This window comes from Hylobates moloch, unplaced genomic scaffold (assembly GCF_009828535.3).
Source record: "Hylobates moloch isolate HMO894 unplaced genomic scaffold, HMol_V3 SCAFFOLD_6, whole genome shotgun sequence".
In the NCBI taxonomy this organism is placed as follows: domain Eukaryota; kingdom Metazoa; phylum Chordata; class Mammalia; order Primates; family Hylobatidae; genus Hylobates; species Hylobates moloch.
Window position 1 is genome coordinate 127,251,585 of NW_026652281.1, and position 20,003 is coordinate 127,271,587.

General features: G+C 53.5%; 1 protein-coding gene across 1 annotated transcript; it reads left to right on the forward strand.

Annotated features, from left to right (window-relative positions):
• The first annotated feature begins 1,375 nt into the window (after positions 1–1,375).
• CDX1 (caudal type homeobox 1) lies at positions 1,376–19,418 on the forward strand. The gene is made up of 3 exons (XM_032155981.1): positions 1,376–1,919; positions 17,635–17,780; positions 18,336–19,418. The coding sequence occupies exons 1-3, from the start codon at positions 1,475–1,477 to the stop codon at positions 18,540–18,542; spliced, it is 798 nt and encodes a 265-aa protein (XP_032011872.1). The 5' UTR covers positions 1,376–1,474; the 3' UTR covers positions 18,543–19,418.
• Positions 19,419–20,003: the final 585 nt, after the last annotated feature.

A 20,003-nucleotide genomic window follows, 5' to 3' on the forward strand; every position in this document is an offset into this window, starting at 1 on the left:
CCCTGGAAATGTGGGCCCATCCAATCCCACAGGGTGCTTCTGCATATCTCCTGGCACAAAGCCCTTGTGGGGAGGGACCCCACCTGACTTCCTGACCCAGAGCCCTGTCCTTCATGCATCCTTCCCCAAATCCCTCAGCCTTGTCCCCACTCCCAGTTCACTGACACCCCCTCAAGTGTTCCCAGCCCCCACTCCCCCTTAGGTAGCTATGAAATGTTTGCCAGTCTTTAACATGGAGTGGAGGAACATGTGATGCATTTAAAATCCCAAGGGGGCTCCAGCTATAATAAATGGATCAGGGCTTTGGGATCCCGATTCACACAAACCAACTGCTAAAAAGACATTTTTGAATCAACTGGAGTACTTTGAATACGAACTGTGTGTTAGGTAATACCCAGGAATTTGTGTTAATTTTGCTAGATGTGATAATGGCATATTATGTAAGAAAATGTCCATGTGTTTTAGAGATGCGTGCTGAAGTATGTAGGGGTAAAATGACATGATGTCTGGAATTTGTTTTAAAATACTTCAGAAAAGCGGGGAGTAGGTGAAATAAATGTGACAAAACCTTAATAGTTGTTGAAGCAGGGTGATGGGTACACAGCAGTTCATTATACAATTCTACTTTTGTGTATGCTTTAAACTTCTCAATTAAAAAAGAGGGTAGAGGGTCATCAAGATAATTTACTAAAAGTTTCCTGTAATGTCCCCAGAAGACCCCCCCTAACTCTCTCTCTCACACACACACACCCACACACACACTGCCTGTTGAGAACTTTCTCTAGAAGGCCAACCCAGGCAGTCCCCCCAACTGTAAGGAAGACTCGTGTATGTATGTGCATATGTGCATTTCCCCAGGGAAAAACATCCACAGCTTCCATGACTAGAGGGGTCGTGACCCCTCCCCGCCAAAAGATTAAGGACCTGCGTTCCTACAGACCGGAGCCCTGTTTGAAGTCTGCGCTGCCCCTCACCTCAAGCTGGTCACTGTGTGAAGTTGGCCTAGAATCCCCCTGGCCCCTGGGAGCTTGTTCCTCCACCTGTAAAATGGGGCTGCAGGGCCGTCCACGCGGCCACCGGAAGGACAAGGTGTTCAGGCCGCCAGGCCGCTCCCTGGCGAGCGATTCCCACTCGCAGCGCGGCCTCGACCCTCGCCCAAGACGCGCCCTCCGCGCCCCCACCCCCTCCAGGCCCTGGCCAGTCCACCTCCCGCTTGGGGCGGCAATTTGTCTCCTTTTGAACCCCCCGCCCCCGACGGGTTTCCCCCTTTGATTCGCGGCCCGGAGGCTTCCCCCCGCTTTGAAATGCAAACCCGCCTCGGCTGGGGCCGCGGGCGGCCCGGAGCTATAAAAGGCCTGGGTGGGGCGGGCGAGGCGGCAGGACAGGCGAGTTCAGGTGAGCGGTTGCTCGTCGTCGGGGCGGCCGGCAGCGGCGGCTCCAGGGCCCAGCATGCGCGGGGGGCCCCGCGGCCACCATGTATGTGGGCTATGTGCTGGACAAGGATTCGCCCGTGTACCCCGGCCCAGCCAGGCCCGCCAGCCTCGGCCTGGGCCCGCAAGCCTACGGCCCCCCGGCCCCGCCCCCGGCGCCCCCGCAGTACCCCGACTTCCCCAGCTACTCTCACGTGGAGCCGGCCCCCGCGCCCCCGACGGCCTGGGGGGCGCCCTTCCCTGCGCCCAAGGACGACTGGGCCGCCGCCTACGGCCCGGGCCCCGCGGCCCCTGCCGCCAGCCCAGCTTCGCTGGCATTCGGGCCCCCTCCGGACTTTAGCCCGGTGCCTGCGCCCCCTGGGCCCGGCCCGGGCCTCCTGGCGCAGCCCCTCGGGGGCCCGGGCATACCGTCCTCGCCCGGAGCGCAGAGGCGGACGCCCTACGAGTGGATGCGGCGCAGCGTGGCGGCCGGAGGCGGCGGTGGCAGCGGTAAGGACCCCTCCCTCGCCCTGCGCCTATGGACCTGCAGGTGCTCGGGCGCGGCCCAGGCCGCCCCCTGTCTGACCTCTGCTCTGGCCCTGCTCGGGTTCCCGGGAGTGTGGCCCTCCTGTCCACTCTCGCCCCGGGGGGCTGCTCTTTGGCTCCCTCTCCTGAGTCTCAGGCTATTGGAGCCTTCAGCAGCACAGCCTAACCCTCTCTCTGTACAGATAGGGAAACCGAGACCCCCTGCGAAGTGCGGAAATGCGCCTGCGGCCGCGGAGCAAGGCCCGAAGTAGAACGCAGGCTCCCAGACTCGTGTCCTACACTCATTTAGCAACACCGACTCCGTGCTCTTCATCTGCTTCTTCCACTCCTAACCCAGCCCTAGGCAAAGGCGGCAAGTTCGCCCCAGAAGGGACGATTAACTGTGTGAACAGGGCAGGTGACTTTCCTGGCCAGGGCTGGGTCTCCCCATCACACAGTCAAGAAATTACTGGGTCATATCCTTCAGGCTGAAAAAGAGCCCTCTTTGGCCAGACTGGGGCAAGGGGTCTGTATCTTACCTTCCCAGGGTCCTCTCTGAACTCTTGACCCCGGGGGAGGGGAAGCGGGAGCAGTGGGAAGGGGGCTACTGTTTGGCTCCTGAGCCTGTGAACCTCCTGCCCCCAGGCAGGCCTCTCTGATCCGCCCTCTTCAAAGGCAGGGGAGGGGGCAGGACAAAGGGCCCAACTTTAATGAGGGGCGGCTTGACCTCCGTTATGGGTGCCCCCTTTGTCATGTAACTGGCTCTGCCTTGGCTCGGTAGTGACTCCTGTTGGCCAGAAAGTGAACACGACGTTCCATTGTCCGGACTGTGTCCGGCCTGTCCTGACAAAGGCCACCTAGCCTTGGGGGCGGGAAGCTGGCCTGCCCACCCTTTGATGTCCAGCCCCTCCTCCCCTTCCCCCAGCTGGGAATAAGCCTGGGACTTCCCCCACCTCCTCGCACTCTTCACCCCCATCTCCCCGCACTCTTCACCCCCATCTCCCCGCACACACCCAGCTTGCCTCGGGGCAGATGCTGTGTTGGCCTTGATCAGGAGCTACAGGTTCTGGCCATAATCATATCCTCTTCTTGGAAGTCCCAGGGATACAGAACCTCCTACCTGCCTCCAGGGAGATACAGGGAACCAGACTCTGCCACTTGCTTCTGTGGCCTTGATTAAATAACAGCTAATGTTTTGGAACACTTAACTAACGGACCAGGCATGACCTAAGTAAGATCTTGCATGCATTAACTCCTTTAACTCTTAAAACATCATTGTGGGTACTATTATCACCCCCATTTTAAGATGAAGAAACTATGGCATAGAGAGTTGAAGTACTTCCCCAAGGCCGTATAACCTGTAACTGGTCGGGCTGGCATTTGAACCCAGGCGGACTAACCACTAAGTCTGTGCTCTAATTCTCTACACAACAGCTCCTCTTAAATCAGTCATCTTTTCTGGGTTTCAGTTCTACCGTCTGTGAAATTAGAGAGAAGGGAGGTTATGCAGTGGTTTGTACCCTTGTTTAAGTTACAAAAGGACTCCTTTGAAAAATCTGCTGAAAGGTACAAATGTTGCATCGTTGGGCAATTTCAGGGGTTCTGGAGGCTACCAGAAGCTTTATCCATAAATCCGGGGTTAAGAATCCTGTATTATATGAGAGGAGGTGATGGCAGCACCAGTGCTTAGGATCCTGCAGTTCCCAGTCTGTGAGGCTCTGGAGAAGGAAGCCTGTGTTTCCTGCTCCTCTGTTCCACTTTCTGCTTCCTGCTCATGGGGTGACTTTGGAGATGAATGGGGAGGTTCCCTATGGGTAGGGACTTGGAGAGAGGCCATCACTGTGTAAGGGAAAAGGAGTGTGTCACTGGGGGTCAGAGGACGGGGGGATCCTGGAGGAGATTCCAGGAGCTTCCGTACAAATCACCCCGTGTTTCTAGGCACGAGAGCTGTTGAACCCGGCTCATCCTCTGGTCTCAAAAGTCGCTTGAAAACTGTTGTCTGCGGGCAGATGAGTCTACCCCAGGCAAAAAAGCATGTCCCCCACTTGCTCTCTGAGAGTAGAGGGAAAGGCAGAAGGAGGTCTGGGGGTTCCCAAGGCTCCAGGAAAGGGACTTCCCAGGAGCCAGGTTAGCCCTCTTCTGCAGAGGATGCAGGAACCCTGACCTTCTTGAAGCTAGAAGGTGCTGCCTGTCTTCCCGGGGCATCTGACTGTCTATTCAGCGCTCCTGAAGTGGGGGCAGAATTGGGTTGGGACTGTTGACTCTCCCTGAGAGAGAGGCCAAGCCCCTCCTGTCTTTGGCCTCAGTTTCTCCTTCTGGGCAATGAAGGCATAGGGTTTCCAGGGGCGGTTCCTGTGCAATTCTGCTGTCCAGGACAGCTGAAGGAGGATCAGTGCATGCCACTGCCCTCCTAATCCCCACTGGCACTGGCCACCAGGTCTTCAGCCTGCCACCAATCCTGGCTAGCCCTCTTTTCCGCCACTTCTGAGCCTCCAGCATTCAAGAATGGACAAACTGAACAGTTAGAGACCACACATGTGGATGAGGGAACCAAGGTACAGAGTCTGTGAAGAATGATCCAGTTTCACACAAGCGGGGCTGAGCTGGGCTAGATGTCAGAAGAATTGGTTTAGAATTTTCCTATGGTTTCCCATCATATGTAGGATAAACCCCACATTCCTTCCTGAGGTCTACAAGACTACAGCATTTGCACCTGCCTGCCTCCCTGTCCTCATCCCCAGCTGCTCTCACCTTGGCTTCCAAGCTCTAGCCATTCCAGACTTCTTTTAGTTCCTCAGACCTGCTAAGTCCTACTGCAGGTCTTGTGCACATGCTATTCTCTCTCCCAGGAAAGCTCTTTCCCCTGATTCTTTGCAAGAGTGGATCCTTCTTACCCTTCAGATCTTAGTTTAATCGTCACCTCCTCTCTGTACCCCTCCATCATTTCCCAAAGTGGACTCCTCACTACACCCATCACAAATCTTTGCTGTGTTTCCTTCAGAGCACTAATTCCAATCTACTCACTTCCTTACACTTGTTTGTATGTTGTCCATTCCCATGAGGTCCAGAGCTATGTCTGCTTAACCCACCACTGCATCCTGGCACCCAGCTCAGTGCATGGCATTTAGTAGGTGCTTAATGTATTTTGTTGAGTGAATGAACAGGGCAAGTGTGAGGGACAAAAGGCATCTCTGGGGAACAGGGGAGTGGGTGAGATCTTGGCTTTCACCCAGGTTTCTGAGGTCCCAGCCCTAGGACTGGGACCTGTGACTGTCCAGCCAAGCAGTTCAGGTCAGTGGAAACCTGGCTGCCTCTGTCTCTCGACTTGGATGGTACCCCAACTCACCTGGGGAAGTGGGGGTGCTGAGGCTGGGACTAAGACTTCAGTGTCTTCTAAGGAGGGGGCAGTGACAATGGGGAAGATGAGAGAGAGGCTGTTGGGCTTCAATCAGTCTCCAATTCCAAAAGACACTATTAATCAGTTCTGAGTGATCAGTATCATTTGACTGAGGCCAGGATAGGAAATGACTACAAGACGTACTTTTTTTTCCTTTTCTCTTTGCATTTTCATGAGGAGGGTTTTAAATATCAGCATTTTCATTAGGAGGGTTACACATCATCCTTCCTGTGGAAGGCTCAGCCTCCAATTCCTTTGAATAAACCTGCTCCACAGGTTAATGGCCCATTGGGGTGGCTGAGGTCTCAGGACTAGGGAGATGCTCACGCAGGTGAGACTGTGGGAGCAAGGTTTAGATCTTGGTCCAACCCCGTCAACTTTCAGATGGGGAAACTGAGGCCCATGAAGGGGATGAATGCTCCCCTCCCCCCACATTGCAGGCCCTCTCCCTTGGCCCATTGCCACAGCCACCAACCTGCTCTCTCACCTTCAGCCTTTCTATACTGCTCCAGCTGTCTTCTAAAACCATTGCCATATTTACCTTCTCAAGGCACATGCCGTGCTCAAGAGCATTCTGTGGCTCCCTACTGACATGGAATTGCCATTTCATTTTATGCCATTTATTTTTTCTTTTTTCTTTTGAGACAGAGTCTTGCTATGTCGCCCAGCCTGGAGTACAGTGGTGCGATCTCGGCTCACTGCAAGCTTCGCCTCCCGGGTTCACGCCATTCTGCTGCCTCAGCCTCCTGAGCAGCTGGGACTACAAGCTCACGCTGCCACGCCCGGCTGATTTTTTTGTATTTTTAGTAGAGACGGGGTTTCACCATGTTAGCTAGGATGGTCTCGATCTCCTGACCTCGTGATATGCCCGCCTCGGCCTCCCAAAGTGCTGGGATTACAGGCATGAGCCACTGCGTCCGGCCTTTTATGCCATTTGTTTGTTGTAAAATCCAGCTCCATTTCTGTGGCAATCAGAGCCTTCTTGAGAACTGGCCTCACCATCTGTTGAAGCCATTCTCCTGCTACTTTGCCTAGATAAGGCAAGTTAAGAACCAGGGCTTGGGAGTCTCAGACCTGGGATTGCATTTCCATAAGAAGCTGTATAGCTTCAGGCAAGTTAATTTGGATCATTTCTCAGAGCCTGGGCTGTAACAGGATAATAATAGGATTCCATCTCAGAAGAGATGCCTGTAAAGCACCGCCTTGCAGCTGGCACACAGTAGGTGCTTAGGGCATCGGTGCCTGTGACCACCTCTACCAGTCCTCAGCAGGTGCACTGGAGCACACACCTCACACTCCCAGCCTCTCTAGTCTGGTCCCTTGACCTGCATTGCCCTCCCTTCCCTCTCCTGCATCTTCACCAGCTCAAATGCTGCTCCTTCTCCAAGGTTGTCTCCTGTAAGAAGCCCTCCCTGATTCCTCCCTCCCAAGTACTGTATCAGGCCCTTGTTTTCATGACACTTACCACTGCCTGTCTACTTTCATTGTCTTGTTTATCCCTGCCACTGACCATCTGTAGTCCCTCAAGGACCAGTCCTAATCAGTTCCATCCTCACCCTGCCTTGCACATAGTAAGAGCTCGTGATAAAGCAAATAACTGTGGCATTGGCTAAATCTTTACTGTGTGCCAGGCACTGTGCCAAGAACTTTGCGTGGGTGATCTCACTTAAGTCTCATGATAGCCCTGAGTGGTGTAATGATCTAGTATACTCATTTTATAGATCAGGATAATGAGGCTCAGAGAGGGTAAGGTGGCCTGCCCAAGCTCACACAGCTAGGACATGGCAGCACAGTGTTTACACCCAGTCTACAGCCCAGCAATTGTCTGTGAAATAAAGACACACTCACGAAGGGGAGCCTGAGACCCTCCTTCCCCATGGGCATCCCAGCCAGGTTGGGGGGGGAAGGAGGCCAGGCAGGGGATGTACTGTAAGAGGCTGGGGGAGGAGGGGACCCAGCAGGGGCCTGGCTGTTTAGAACCGATTCTCCAGGCAGAAGCTACATTTGACACCTCATCGCTCAGATGTAGCTGGGAAAGGGAATGACCCAGTTAGAAGGTGGCAGAAGGCTTTTTTTTTGGTTGGGTGTTTTCTCCCTGCTGCTTTGACAGATATTGCTGCTTAGAGCTTAGGGAATCATTGTGAAGGTCCAAAATGATTTGTTAGCAGCAGGGTCTGGTGTGTCCATAGGAAGTTATCTTAATGGGCTGGCCTCTCAGGTTTTTGTGTTGGAGCTCCCGGGATATGGAAACAACATTCACATCTGGAGTCAGGGCCGTCACCATGTTAGCATGCCAGACCCTCCCCATGCCACGCTCACCCCTCAGGCTTGTGGGGGCACCCCACATGGATCTCCCCCATCAACAGAAAGAAGGAGCAAGCTAGGCTCCACACCCTCCCATGGCTTCCTTTTATTCTTGAAACCAAATCCACATCCCTCTCCTACAGAATCTGCTGGCCTCTCCAGCCTCATCTTGTGCCTCTCTCCTTCATTCGTTCATTCAAGCAGGCAAGCAGTAATATTCTCTGAGTGAGTGTCTTCTGTCCTGAACTTGCTCCTAGGCATTGGAGATGATGGCCTGAACAAGGCAGACGGGTCCACCCGTGCGCAGAGAGCTGCCCTCTCTGCCCTCACTCTGCTCCTCCCTGCCTGGGGGCCTTTGCACCTGCTGCTCACTCTCCCTGGAATGTCTTTCCCTGTTCATGATATGGAAGCCTCCTTCTCAACCTCAGGTCTTGGCTTAAATGTGGCCTGTTCCTGGAGACCTCCCCCAGCTGAGTAAAGTAGGGTTCTTCCCCCCACCTCACCACTCTGTTTAGCTCATTGCTCGCTTTCCTTCCTGCTACTAATCCCAGTTTGTCACTATTTCATTTGTTTGTTTTTAATCTACCTCCCCTGCCATGAAGGAGATAATGAACTATTTATCAGATAAGTACTGAGCGGTTATTATGGTAATCATAATGTGAACCAGCATCTATTGGGTGCTCAGTGTGTTCAGCATTTTTTCAAATGCAAAATTTCTGTCCCCGGAACAGCACATTTCTTCTCCATCAAATGAGTGGCTCAAACTAAGTTTTAGGAGCAATGGAGTGGACAGAAGGCTGTGCTTTGGAGGCTGAGCCACCAGCTGCTGGAGTGGACGTGGGGAGCGAGGAAGACAGGACTCAGAGGTGCCACCTTGGCTTTTGATCTGAATGGCTAGAGGATGGAGGTGCTGTTTATTGAGTTAAGGAAGCAGAGGAAGTAGCAGGTTTGTTTTATGTATTCACCAAGGATTCATCAAGTACTCACTGTGTGTGTCAGGCATGTGATAGGTGCTGGTGAGCTAAATGGCATGGCCCTACCCTCAAAGAGCATTCAGGGAGCCAAGGCCTAAGGGGAGGGTCTTCACCAAGGTCACACAGCCAGCTAGGGGTAGGAAGGGGCTGGAGGCAGAGCCCCTCACTGCAGCCCCACCTCGAATGTGAGACTTCGGGAGCCACACCTGCAGTGGAGTAGCAAGGGCTTCACTCTCAGACTAGACTAGTAGAAGATGGCCAGGGGGGCAGTGGCCTGGAAACTCCACCAGGAAACAGTTCAGAGAGGCCTCAAGTTCTTCAGCCTAGGAGAAGACCTGAAGGGATGCAGTTGCTGTTTTAAATCTTAAATGGCTGTCTTGGGCTCAGGGTGCCCCTATGGAAAAACTCAGGAAGGATATAAATGGGTGGCAGATGCAAGAACTGGCTGCTTTGCAGCTAGTAGGCGTGTGCTGCAGTGTGGGTGTCCGGACCCTGGTAGGAGTTCGATCTAGCAGCGTTTGTCCAGTAGGACTTTCCACCAGGATGGAAATGCTCTGTATCTGTGCTGTCCAGTAGGCAGCCACCAGCTGCACGTGGCTGTTGAACACTTGAAATACAGCTAGTGTGACTGAGAAACAGAATTCTACATTTTATTTAATTAATGTAGCCAGTTGCTGTCATATTGGACAGTGCAGAAAAATCCCTCTCAAGAGTTCCCAGAATGGAAATCCATTCTGCATAAGCTCCTTGTTCTTGTTCTTGCATTGAGGAATCTCTCCTGCCTTTTTTTTTTTTGTCTTGTCACCAGGTGGATGCAATGGGCAATCTCGGCCTAAGTCCGCCTCCTGTTCAAGGTTCTCCTGCCTCTGCCTCCGAGTAGTGGTGTAGACACAGAGTTTCATCATGTTGGTCAGGCGGGTCTCGAACTCCTGACCTCAGGTGATCCACCCACCTCAGCCTCCCAAAGTGCTGGGATTACAGGCATGAGCCACCCCGCCTGGCCTCTCTCCCGCCTCTTTCAGCTTCTTTGTCTCTGTAGTATCATCATCATCCTCATAGTTTTTATTAATAAGTACTTTGTTAAGTAGGTTATTACTTTGGTCTCCATAACTACCGTATAAAGAAAGTATTCATGTCTTCATTTTAAAGATAAATAAACTGAAACTCAAAGAGGTCCAGCAACTTGCCCAGGGACATACCACTGGCACATGGCCAGACTGGGGGAGAGCCACCGGTCTCTGTCTGACTCTAAAGTCCCTTCCTCTTTGCTACCTCCCGAAGCCGGGTCAGATTGTGGACCTTGATGAAGAAGATAGGGCAGCAGATGATGCAAAGGTGGCCCTGGAGGAGGAGGGTGCAGAGATGATGAAGAACTCTAACTAGGAAGGAGGGTGACAGTGGGGAGGAGAATCTGGCTAAGGCTGCAGGACTCCCAAAATGGCTGGCCTGGCCATTGTCCCCCTTTCGCCGCCCCCATGCCAGCTTCATCCCTGCTCAGGGCTTGAATGAGGAACCATGATATTAGCAGCCTGGGACTGCCAGATCAGCCAAGACAAGGACCCAATTGTGGGTCAGGCAGAAAGCCTGATGTCCCAGGAAGGGCATCCATCCATTGTAGAGCTGGTGAGGTTAGGGCACAGTGGAGAGCCCTCCCCCTGGTGGTACAGATGGGGAAACAGGCCCAAATAAGGGATCACATGTCCAGCTGGTGGGCCGGCCAGATCTCCCCACTCCCAGGCCAGCGTGTTCTTGGCCCTATGGCTCCCCATTAGGTGACATTCCTGTCTCTCACGAGGGACTCCACCAACATGCCCACTTCTGCAAATAGCTCTGTTTTCTCCTTTTTGTCTCCATAGCTTTTTACCCTTTCCAGACTGCCCTCACAGCCATTCTGTTCCCCAGGCAGGGGAAGGAAAGCCCAGGGAAGTTCAGTCACTTGTCAAGTCCTTCAACTAAGATGACCAGGCTGGACCACAGCCCAGGTCTCTGCCACCAGGCAAGGTCTGGAAGCTCACCCCAAACAACCAGCCTTTCCCAAACCTCAGTAGAGTGTGACGCTGCTACAATTTAGGCCCCTCACCAGAAGTGCCACCACCTCTGAGCTGGCCCACATCCTGCCACCCTTGCAGCACTCCTACAAGTATTATCTGGGGTAAGATCAGTCCTCCTGAGCCCCTCTTTCCCACCCTTTCCTTTGCCTGTCGGCCGTGCAGTCATCCACAGCAAGTGACCTATAAGCTCTCTGGACTTGCTTGCTTATCTTGGAAAAGGGGGCTCTTTGCAGTAGCATTCTATGGCTACCCTATTCCCACCTCCCCTGACACCCCTCCTGCCAAAAGCCCTATGCCCTTCCGTTTGTCATTCCTAGGCTGGCATCACAGACACGGGTGAGCTCCCCGTGCCTGTTGCTGCATGCAGTGTGGGTCTCTGAGGGACTTGGCTGGAGGGTGTGTGGGGCATGTGCTCCCTGTGGGGGTTGCCTGAGGTGGCAGGCAGCAAGGTGGCGGGGGGTGCCGGGAGGTCTGATCTTTAAGGGAAGGCTCAAAGCTGCACAGAGGGCTCAAAGCTGCAGAGTCTCGAGGGCACTTGGACTGGTGCACAGGCTAAACCAAGGCCCAGAGGAGAGGAGGAACTAATTCTAGGCCACACAGATGGCATGGAACTGGGACCAGGACCCACTGACTTTAGCTGGTGGTTCAGAATCCGTAGGGGCCTCGCTAAAGATGACAGAGAAATTAGGATGCAATAGATCTGGAGTGGGGCCTGGGAATCTGTATTTTTAGCAAGCCCTTGTGTGTACAGACATGCTTGCCTGTGTGCATGTGTGTGTTGGGGTTAGGATCTTGAAGCACAGCCAGTTGGGGCTGGACCACCCAGGGAGGAGTCACAAAGGTTTTCGGGGCTGGATTTGTGGTCCAGGCCTGGGGGGCCAAAGCTGGTCATCCCCCAGGGCCACACACCCAGCAGGAAGAGGGCAAAGGAAGTGCTGACCTAGGGGCCATTTGATTGTGCTGGAGCAGAAGCCACACTGTCCTTGCCTGGCCCAGGCTGGATGGGGAGCCCTCGCTGCAGGCCACTGTGGCTCCTGTCCCCATCCTCCCCGTGGGCAGGCCCAGTGTCTAGACTCTCAGACTGTGAAATTGGTCTTAGAATTCTTTCAGCTACAATAACAAACACGATCAGAGAATCAACAAACTTTGGGAGGTTCACGTTTCCAAATTGGAAGGGACCTTATAAGTAAATGGTCATTTCTAGCAGACCGCCCATTGCACAGATCCATTTCCTGGCATTCCTGCCAGATGGTCGTCCCACAACTGTTGGAAATGAGTAAGATCTGCCCTTCCCCGTGCACCTCCTGCATGCCAGGTACTGTGCTAGACTTTAGACATTGTCCGTCTATCTCAAGTGAGCCCCTGTATGCCGCAGGGTTGGAGAGAACTACAAGAAACCTTGTACCATTTGACTGATAGGTTCTACTGCTGTTTCTGAGGCCAGATAGACCTGGTTTTGAATCCCACCTGCCTGATGCGTGGTCCTCTCTGACCCTGAGTTTTCTCATCTGTAAAATAGAGTAATAGTTGCCCAACTCCATGGGTCATTGAGAGTTGTATACAAAGGGCCTGGCACATGGACGTGTTGGCTATTATTAGAATATTAATCTTCCCCATTTTACAAATACAGAAAATGAGGCTCAGAGAGGTGGGGAGACTGTCCTAGGTTACCCAGCCAGTGAGAAGCTGCACTCCACAACCCCAGAGGTTTAGTTTTAATGACATCCAGGAGCTCTGGGCTGGACCTCCTGACTGCCCCAAGACACCTCTGGAGTCACAGAGTGTACCTCTGTTGGGCTCCACAGCCCCTCTCCAGAGCCCAGAGAAGGGTGACAAGGTCTGTGGGCCAGGTCTTCACCGGCAGCCTTGCCAGGACAGAGAGGAGTAATTGTGGAGCTAAAGTCCAACCAACCACATGTTAGGGTCACCTGGAAGACTATTCAAGTACCAAATTTTGAGACCCATTTTAGCGCCACTAAATTTGAATTTCTGGGGCCAGAATCTGCACTGTGAAAAAGCTTCCCAGGCAGTTCCAAGGCTGCTGGTCAGGCACTGGGAGCCATTGGCCTGTACTGTGCATGCTTTAGGGGATGAGAGTTTGCTACCTCTCGTGGTGGCCTGATCCACATGGATGGGACATTCTGCACATCCCAAAACTGGAGAGAGAAAGCCTCCCATTTCAGTGAGTTACCCAAGGCTCTTCCCCTCTGTGCTCACCCTTAGAGCTGAGGGGGCTCCCCATTCTCCCTCCTACCCATTCATCCCTCCTACCCATTCATCCCTCCTACCCATGCCCAGTAATCCACTGGCATCTGGCCCAGAGGATTACTTATTAGGTGGCTGGGAGTGGTCAGCCCCTCAGCAGACACCTGTTATAGGAGCCTGGACTTCCCCCTTAGCTCCAGCATCCCAGGGGCCTGTAAATAATTCATCCTGGGCCCTCTCCCCACCCCACTGCTCTCACACACCTCCCTGCCCCCTCCTTCTCAGGCTCCAGAGGTGTCTTGGGGCAGTTGGGAGTTCCAGCCCAGAGCTCCTGGCTGTCATTAAAAATACAAATTAACACATACACTTGGTAAAGATTTAAAAAACCCAAAGTCTCCCTCCTACCTGTGGCTTTCCAACCTCCAGTGCCCTCCCCAGAGGCAGTCCCTATTACTGGCTTCTTGTATATTCTTTCAGAAAGAACTATATGGGTGCAAAGATGTTTGGGTATGTGTGTGTCTCCCCTGTTTTTATAGACAAATGGTAACATACTATTTACACTATTCTGTTTTGGTTTTTTTTTTTTTTTTCTGTCACCCAGGCTGGAGTGCAGTGGCACAATCTCGGCTCACTGCAAGCTCCGCCTCCCGGGTTCACGCCATTCTCCTGCCTCAGCCTCTCCGATTAGCTGGGACTACAGGCGCCCGCCGCCGCGCCCGGCTAATTTTTTGTATTTTTTTAGTAGAGACGGGGTTTCACCGTGGTCTCGATCTCCTGACCTCGTGATCCGCCCGCCTCGGCCTCCCAAAGTGCTGGGATTACAAGCGTGAGCCACCGCGCCCGGCCTCTGTTTTGGTTTTTTTTCACGTCTTAGAATTTGCTCCATACTGGGACATATGGGGTTTTGAAATTTCTTTTTAATGACTGCATAATGCTCCTCTCCATGAATGCACCATCCCTTCTCTCACCAGCTCTCTGCTTGTACACATGTACATTGTTTTTCATCTTGTGTTATCAGAAACAGATAGAGCTTTGGGCAGCTCTAGGTGGGATCAGTTGCTGGAAGTGGGATTCTTGGGTCAAAGGGTATGTGCCTGTTAAATGAGGCTAGATATCGCCAAGTTGGGTGCTAAGGAGGATGTTTCAGTTCTCACTCCTGGAACAGCAGATGGGATTCCCTGGTTTCGGAGCCACACAGTGTGATAGCAAACATTTTGTTCTTTGGCAGAGCCATTTTCTTGCACTAAAATTGTGTGTTTCAAGCAGCTCCACCAGAGAGAAGTTGGCCAATGGGTTCCTGAGCCCACCAGCTCCTCTCCAGAGCCCAGAGAGGGGTGACAAGGCCTGTGGGCCAGGTCTTCACTGGCAGCCTTGCCAGGAGAGAGAGGGGTAATTGTGCAGCTAAATCCTATCTCCATCTGGTCTCACTCCTGACCCCTTCCCTTGTGGAAGAGCTGGGCCTGAGGTCAGGACACCTTAGTCCTGGTTCACACCATGACCAGTCAGGACGGCCCTCTGCAAGTGCCCTTTCTGAGCCCATTTCCCCCCACCTGTGAAATGGTTGTCATGGGTCTGGGCTTGCTCATCAGAAGAGGCAGGAGTGGGTGCTGGGACTCTAAGGAAAAAGCATCTTCAGGACCACTGCCTGTGATCTCTAGGCGAAGGTCTGGGTGGGCAGGGAGCCTCATGCCCTACCTCAGGCCCGTCCTCCTGGGGGTGGCTGTGAGTCCTCTGGGCATTTTAAGGGCCCCCAGCCTGGGGCTCTCAGCGGCCTTCCTTCACCATGGTCTGGGCTCTCCTTTCCCAGAAGTAGCAATGGAGGGGTGGTCTGCTATTTAAGCTTCTGTTACCAACACTTTGGGGGCCCCATGGCAGGCTCAGTGGGCCCTAAATATGGCAGCATGTGGAGTTGTACCCTGGAGAGGCAGCAAGAGCTCTAGAGCACGGGGCATGGCCTTGGGCAGGCCCGTGCCTGCCTGGGCCTCAGTGACCCTGACTACACAGGGAGGTAGGACTAGAAGGGCTCACCAGGCCTCTTCTTTGGCCCTCCAGCTGCCATGCAACCATTGTGAACCCCGATCTCTTCCTCAGTAAAGTGGGAGGAGACTAAACTCTCACAACTGCTTCCAGCTTTAGCCCAGTGAGCCCAGTGGGTCTGTGGATTCAGAGCCATGTTGGCCTCCAGTGCTGGTGGCATTAGGCAGAACTGTTTTTGAGCTGGCATTGCATTTTCTAGGCCAAGGAGGGGCCCAATCTGGAGCCAAGGCCTGGGCAGCCACTCCCTTATCCCTTTCCTGGGGCCAAGCCTGGCTGAAGGCCGAGGCTATCCCGTGCTATGCTGGGCAGCGGACGGAGGTCAGTGGACGTGGAAGTGTCCGGTGTGGTTCCTCTGCTCTGGCAGGAAACCCAGGGAAAAGCTGCCCAGGAACATCTGCTGTCTCCCATTCTCCACAAAGCCATTTGGCACACGGAGAGCCCAGTGGCTGTCCTGCCAAGCTGCGTGGGCTTGGTGGAGGGGGACAGGCGTCAGAATGGGGGTGGGTGGGTGGTTAGTACAGGGGTGCTGAGGGACAGGCAGGGCCAGGGCTGAGACCCAAGAAGGTGAAGGCTGGGCTGTGGTGGGGGCACTTGCGAGAGGCGGAAGGGGTTGATGGTCTTTCAGAGACCCACCATGCCCTGGTGGGAGCATGTGTGGGTCTGGAAGTGCTTGCCTGCGCCTCCTATTTATAGCCACGTGCTCAGCTTCTTATAAAGGAAACTGGTGCTTAGCCAGGCCCCACACCAGCCCAGGCCAAGCATGATTCTTAGTATTCTCTCCAGACAGACCTCTGATCCCAGTCCCAAAGAAAGCCCTGACATTAACCTCAGCTGGTCCTCAAATCCAGCTCTGGGCCCCAGGCTGAGCCTCATAAAGAAGCCAAGGCACCGCCCTCTCTCCTGAGTTATGACAGCTCTCCCTGCACTTCCACTTCCTCTTGCAAATCTGTTCTCCATGCAGTAGCCAGAGTAATATTAAAACCTACATCAGACTTCATGTCTCCTCTGCTCAGAATCCTGCAATGGCTCCTGTCCCAGGCAGAGGAAAACCCAGAGTCCCTCCCCTTGTATCCTGTCCCGTCCCCCTTCTCACTGCACCTCAGCTCCACCAGCTTCCTCACAGCTCCTCGCTGTCATACAGCAGGCAGACAGCAGGCATGCCCCACTTCGGGGCCTTTGCACTTGCTGTTCCCTCTGCCTAGAAGCCTCTCCCCAGATGTCTGCATGACTCTTTTTTTTTTTTTTTTTCTTGAGACAGAGTCTCACTTGGTCACCCAGGCTAGAGTGCAGTGGTGTAATCTTGGCTCACCACAACCTCCACCTCCCAGGTTCAAGCAATTCTCCTGTTTTCCTGCCTCATCCTCCCGGGTAGCTGGGATTACAGACGTACGCCACCACACCCGGCTAATTTTTGTATTTTTTAGTAGAGATGGGGTTTCACCATGTTGGCCAGGCTGGTCTTGAACTCCTGACCTCAGGTGATCCACCTGCCTCAGCCTCCCATAAAGTGCTGGGATTACAGGTGTGAGCCACCACACCTGGCCCTGCATGACTCTTTCCTGTACTTCCTTTACGCCTTTGCTGAAATTCCCCTTCTCAGGAAGGCCTTCACGGCCCATTCTATTTAAAATCACAGCCCACCTCCTCCCTAAATTCCCAGTCCTCCTTCCCTGCCTCCTTTTCTTCTGAAACACTTATCAACTAGTATATCAAATATTTTATATGTTTATTTTTCTTTTCATCATCTCCCTCCCCTAGAACCTAAGCATCATGAGGGCAGGGGTTTTATTTTGCTCAGTGCTGTAGCCCAGTGCTTGGCTCACAGCAGGAGCTCAGTGAGGATCTGTGGGATGAGCTGCATCTCTCCTGCCCGGTGCCTGGACACGGGGACGTGTGGACGCCTTGGGCAGACCAGTCTTCGGCCTTTGGTGCAGGCCCAGCTCAGGGCTTGGTATCGTGAGCCAGAGCCTTTGAGGTAACTGGCAGGTCCTAGGGGTCCATCAGCAGCCCCAGTCCTCCCTGTCTGATGTTGAGGCCATCCCCAAGCATTTGGCAGGAACTAGGGAGCCCACACCTGGGACAGTTCCAGATTCTTTCTGCTTCCACCTCTACCTGTGGTGGCTCTTCCCTTCTCTCCTCTCTTGCACAGGAGGAAGGAGCAGCTGCCATCTCATTAGTCTTGATCACCCTTGCCTGCCCGGTATCCCCTCCGTGGCTCCAGCATTCAAACCTATCTGATATCTGACCACAGAGTGGAGAGTTTGTTAAAAATGCAGATTCCACCCCCAGGCTTTCTGATTAACTGGTCAGGGATGCCCCGAACCTGTGTTCTTCACAAGCTCCTGGAGAATGGCTGCTGTGCAGCCACATCTGGAAGCTGCTGGTTTAAAGTTGTTGGAGCTGGCCTTCAGAATGGGGCTCTGGGTCAGGAGACCTGGGTTGAAGCTGCAGCTCCGTCAGCAGCCTGCTGTGTAACCCTGAGCTAGTTGCTTTCTCTACCTCACTGCCTCCCTGGTGGGCATGGGAGGAGTACTTGCCTCCCAGACTCTGAGTCTGTGGGTCTGAGTGTGGGACATGACTGTTTCCCTGAACCTGGAGTGTATGTCTCTCCCCACCTCAGGGTCCTACTTCAGGGAGCCTGGATTGTCTTCCTCCGGCGGGTCCTGCCTGGGCCTTTTTTGCAGCCTCCTCCTCTCAACTTACCTTCCTTCCTGGCTCCTTCTGCTTCTCAGGTAAGACTCGGACCAAGGACAAGTACCGCGTGGTCTACACCGACCACCAACGCCTGGAGCTGGAGAAGGAGTTTCATTACAGCCGTTACATCACAATCCGGCGGAAATCAGAGCTGGCTGCCAATCTGGGGCTCACTGAACGGCAGGTGTGTCTGTCTTCCTATCTCAGCCATAGGAGCAGTGTGAGGACTCTGGTCTCCAGGCTGCCAGGCAGATTACAGAGCTCAGTAGAAGGAAAACAGAGAGGTTGAGTCTCCAGAACATTGTCACACAGCACAGCAGAAACTGAGGTGTTACCAGCACCCTCCCTTAACAAAATCCAATATCCTTGCCCCAAAAGGCAGAGGTAAGGGGATCTGATTAGCCACAGGCTACAGCAGGCTATGATTAGTGCTGTAGGAGGTGCACGTGCTATTTACATTAGGGGAGCAGTCACAGGGATAACAAGGAAGCCTTCCTGGAAGAAGCGTGGCCTGGGAAGATGGAGAGGGGGAAGGTTACAGAGAAGGGCATCTCCAGGGTAGGGGTGCAAAGTCTAGAGGGGGAGAATGAATTCAGGGTCCACGTGGTCTGGGAGGCTGGAGAGGAGATAAGCCACAAAGCCATATGGAGAAATAGGGGCTCACTGTCCTCGTCTCTCCTTGCACTCTCTTTCACTCTCTCCCCGCTGCCCACTCCATCTCTGTCCTCCAATCCCACAGGTGAAGATCTGGTTCCAAAACCGCCGGGCAAAGGAGCGCAAAGTGAACAAGAAGAAACAGCAGCAGCAACAGCCCCCACAGCCGCCGATAGCCCACGACATCACAGCCACCCCAGCCGGGCCATCCCTGGGGGGCCTGTGTCCCAGCAACACCAGCCTCCTGGCCACCTCCTCTCCAATGTCTGTGAAAGAGGAGTTTCTGCCATAGCCCCATGCCCAGCCTGTGCGCCGGGGGACCTGGGGACTCGGGTGCTGGGAGTGTGGCTCCTGTGGGCCCAGGAGGTCTGGTCCGAGTCTCAGCCCTGACCTTCTGGGACATGGTGGACAGTCACCTATCCACCCTCTGCATCCCCTTGGCTCATCTGTGCAGTAAGCCTGTTGGATAAAGACCTTCCAGCTCCTGTGTTCTAGACCTCTGGGGATAAGGGAGTCCAGGGTGGATGATCTCAATCTCCCGTGGGCATCTCAAGCCCCAGATGGTTGGGGGAGGGGCTAGACAAGCCTCCAGGCCCCACCTCCTCCTCCATATGTTCAGAGGTGCAGCTGGAGGCTGCTGTGGGGACCACACTGATCCTGGAGAAAAGGGATGGAGCTAAAAAAGATGGAATGCTTGCAGAGCATGACCTGAGGAGGGAGGAACGTGGTCAACTCACACCTGCCTCTTCCTGCAGCCTCACCTCTACCTGCCCCCATCATAAGGGCGCTGAGCCCTCCCCAGCCTGGATGCTAAGCACAAAGCCCATAGCACTGGGCTCTGATGGCTGCTCCACTGGGTTGCAGAATCACAGCCCTCATGATCATTCTCAGTGAGGCCTCTGGATTGAGAGGGAGGCCCTGGGAGGAGAGAAGGGGGCAGAGTCTTCCCTACCAGGTTTCTACACCCCCACCAGGCTGTCCATCAGGGCCCAGGGAGCCCCCAGAGGACTTTATCCGGACCCAGCAGAGCTCACAGCTGGACAGGTGTTGTATATAGAGTGGAATCTCTTGGATGCAGCTTCAAGAATAAACTTTTCTTCTCTTTTCAAAAATGTATAAAAATCATTATATATAGCATTAAAGAAGCATTTTTGAGAAGTACAGATCATCCTCACCTTCCCCAGCAATTGCGTATTCCTTTCCTGTTTGTTTAGGCCCACAACAAGGTCACCTTTAAAATACATTTGAAAGATCAAAACAGAACACTATTTGCATAGGTCTATGAGACTATGTAAAAATGTGAGTCCATTTTGTAAGCAGAATCATCAGACTCAACATATCAGTCTTTCGAATTTTTCAGATATGTTCAGTTCAGGTTTTTCTTTCAATAATGACATTCATTGCTCACCCCCATGTGCCATGCATGGCTGGGCCTGGGAAGCACACAGTCCTTGTCCCCTAGACTGGAGGAGGGGTGTGAGATCATGTCCTGGGAAGATGTGGAGGGGGAAGGTTACAGAGAAGGGCATCTCCAGGGTAGGGGAGCAAGATCCAGAGGGAGAGAATGCATTCAGGGTCCATGTGGTCTGGGCAGCTGGAGCAGGAGAGAAGCCACAAAGCCCCCCTCAGGGTCTGACTTCAGGGGTCCTGAATTGCTCTTCAGAAGTCCCCAGTCCAGTGGGGAAGAGTGCCATGCACACAGATGACACTAATATAACAGGATAAGGGCCAATCAGAACTATGCTCTGAGCAT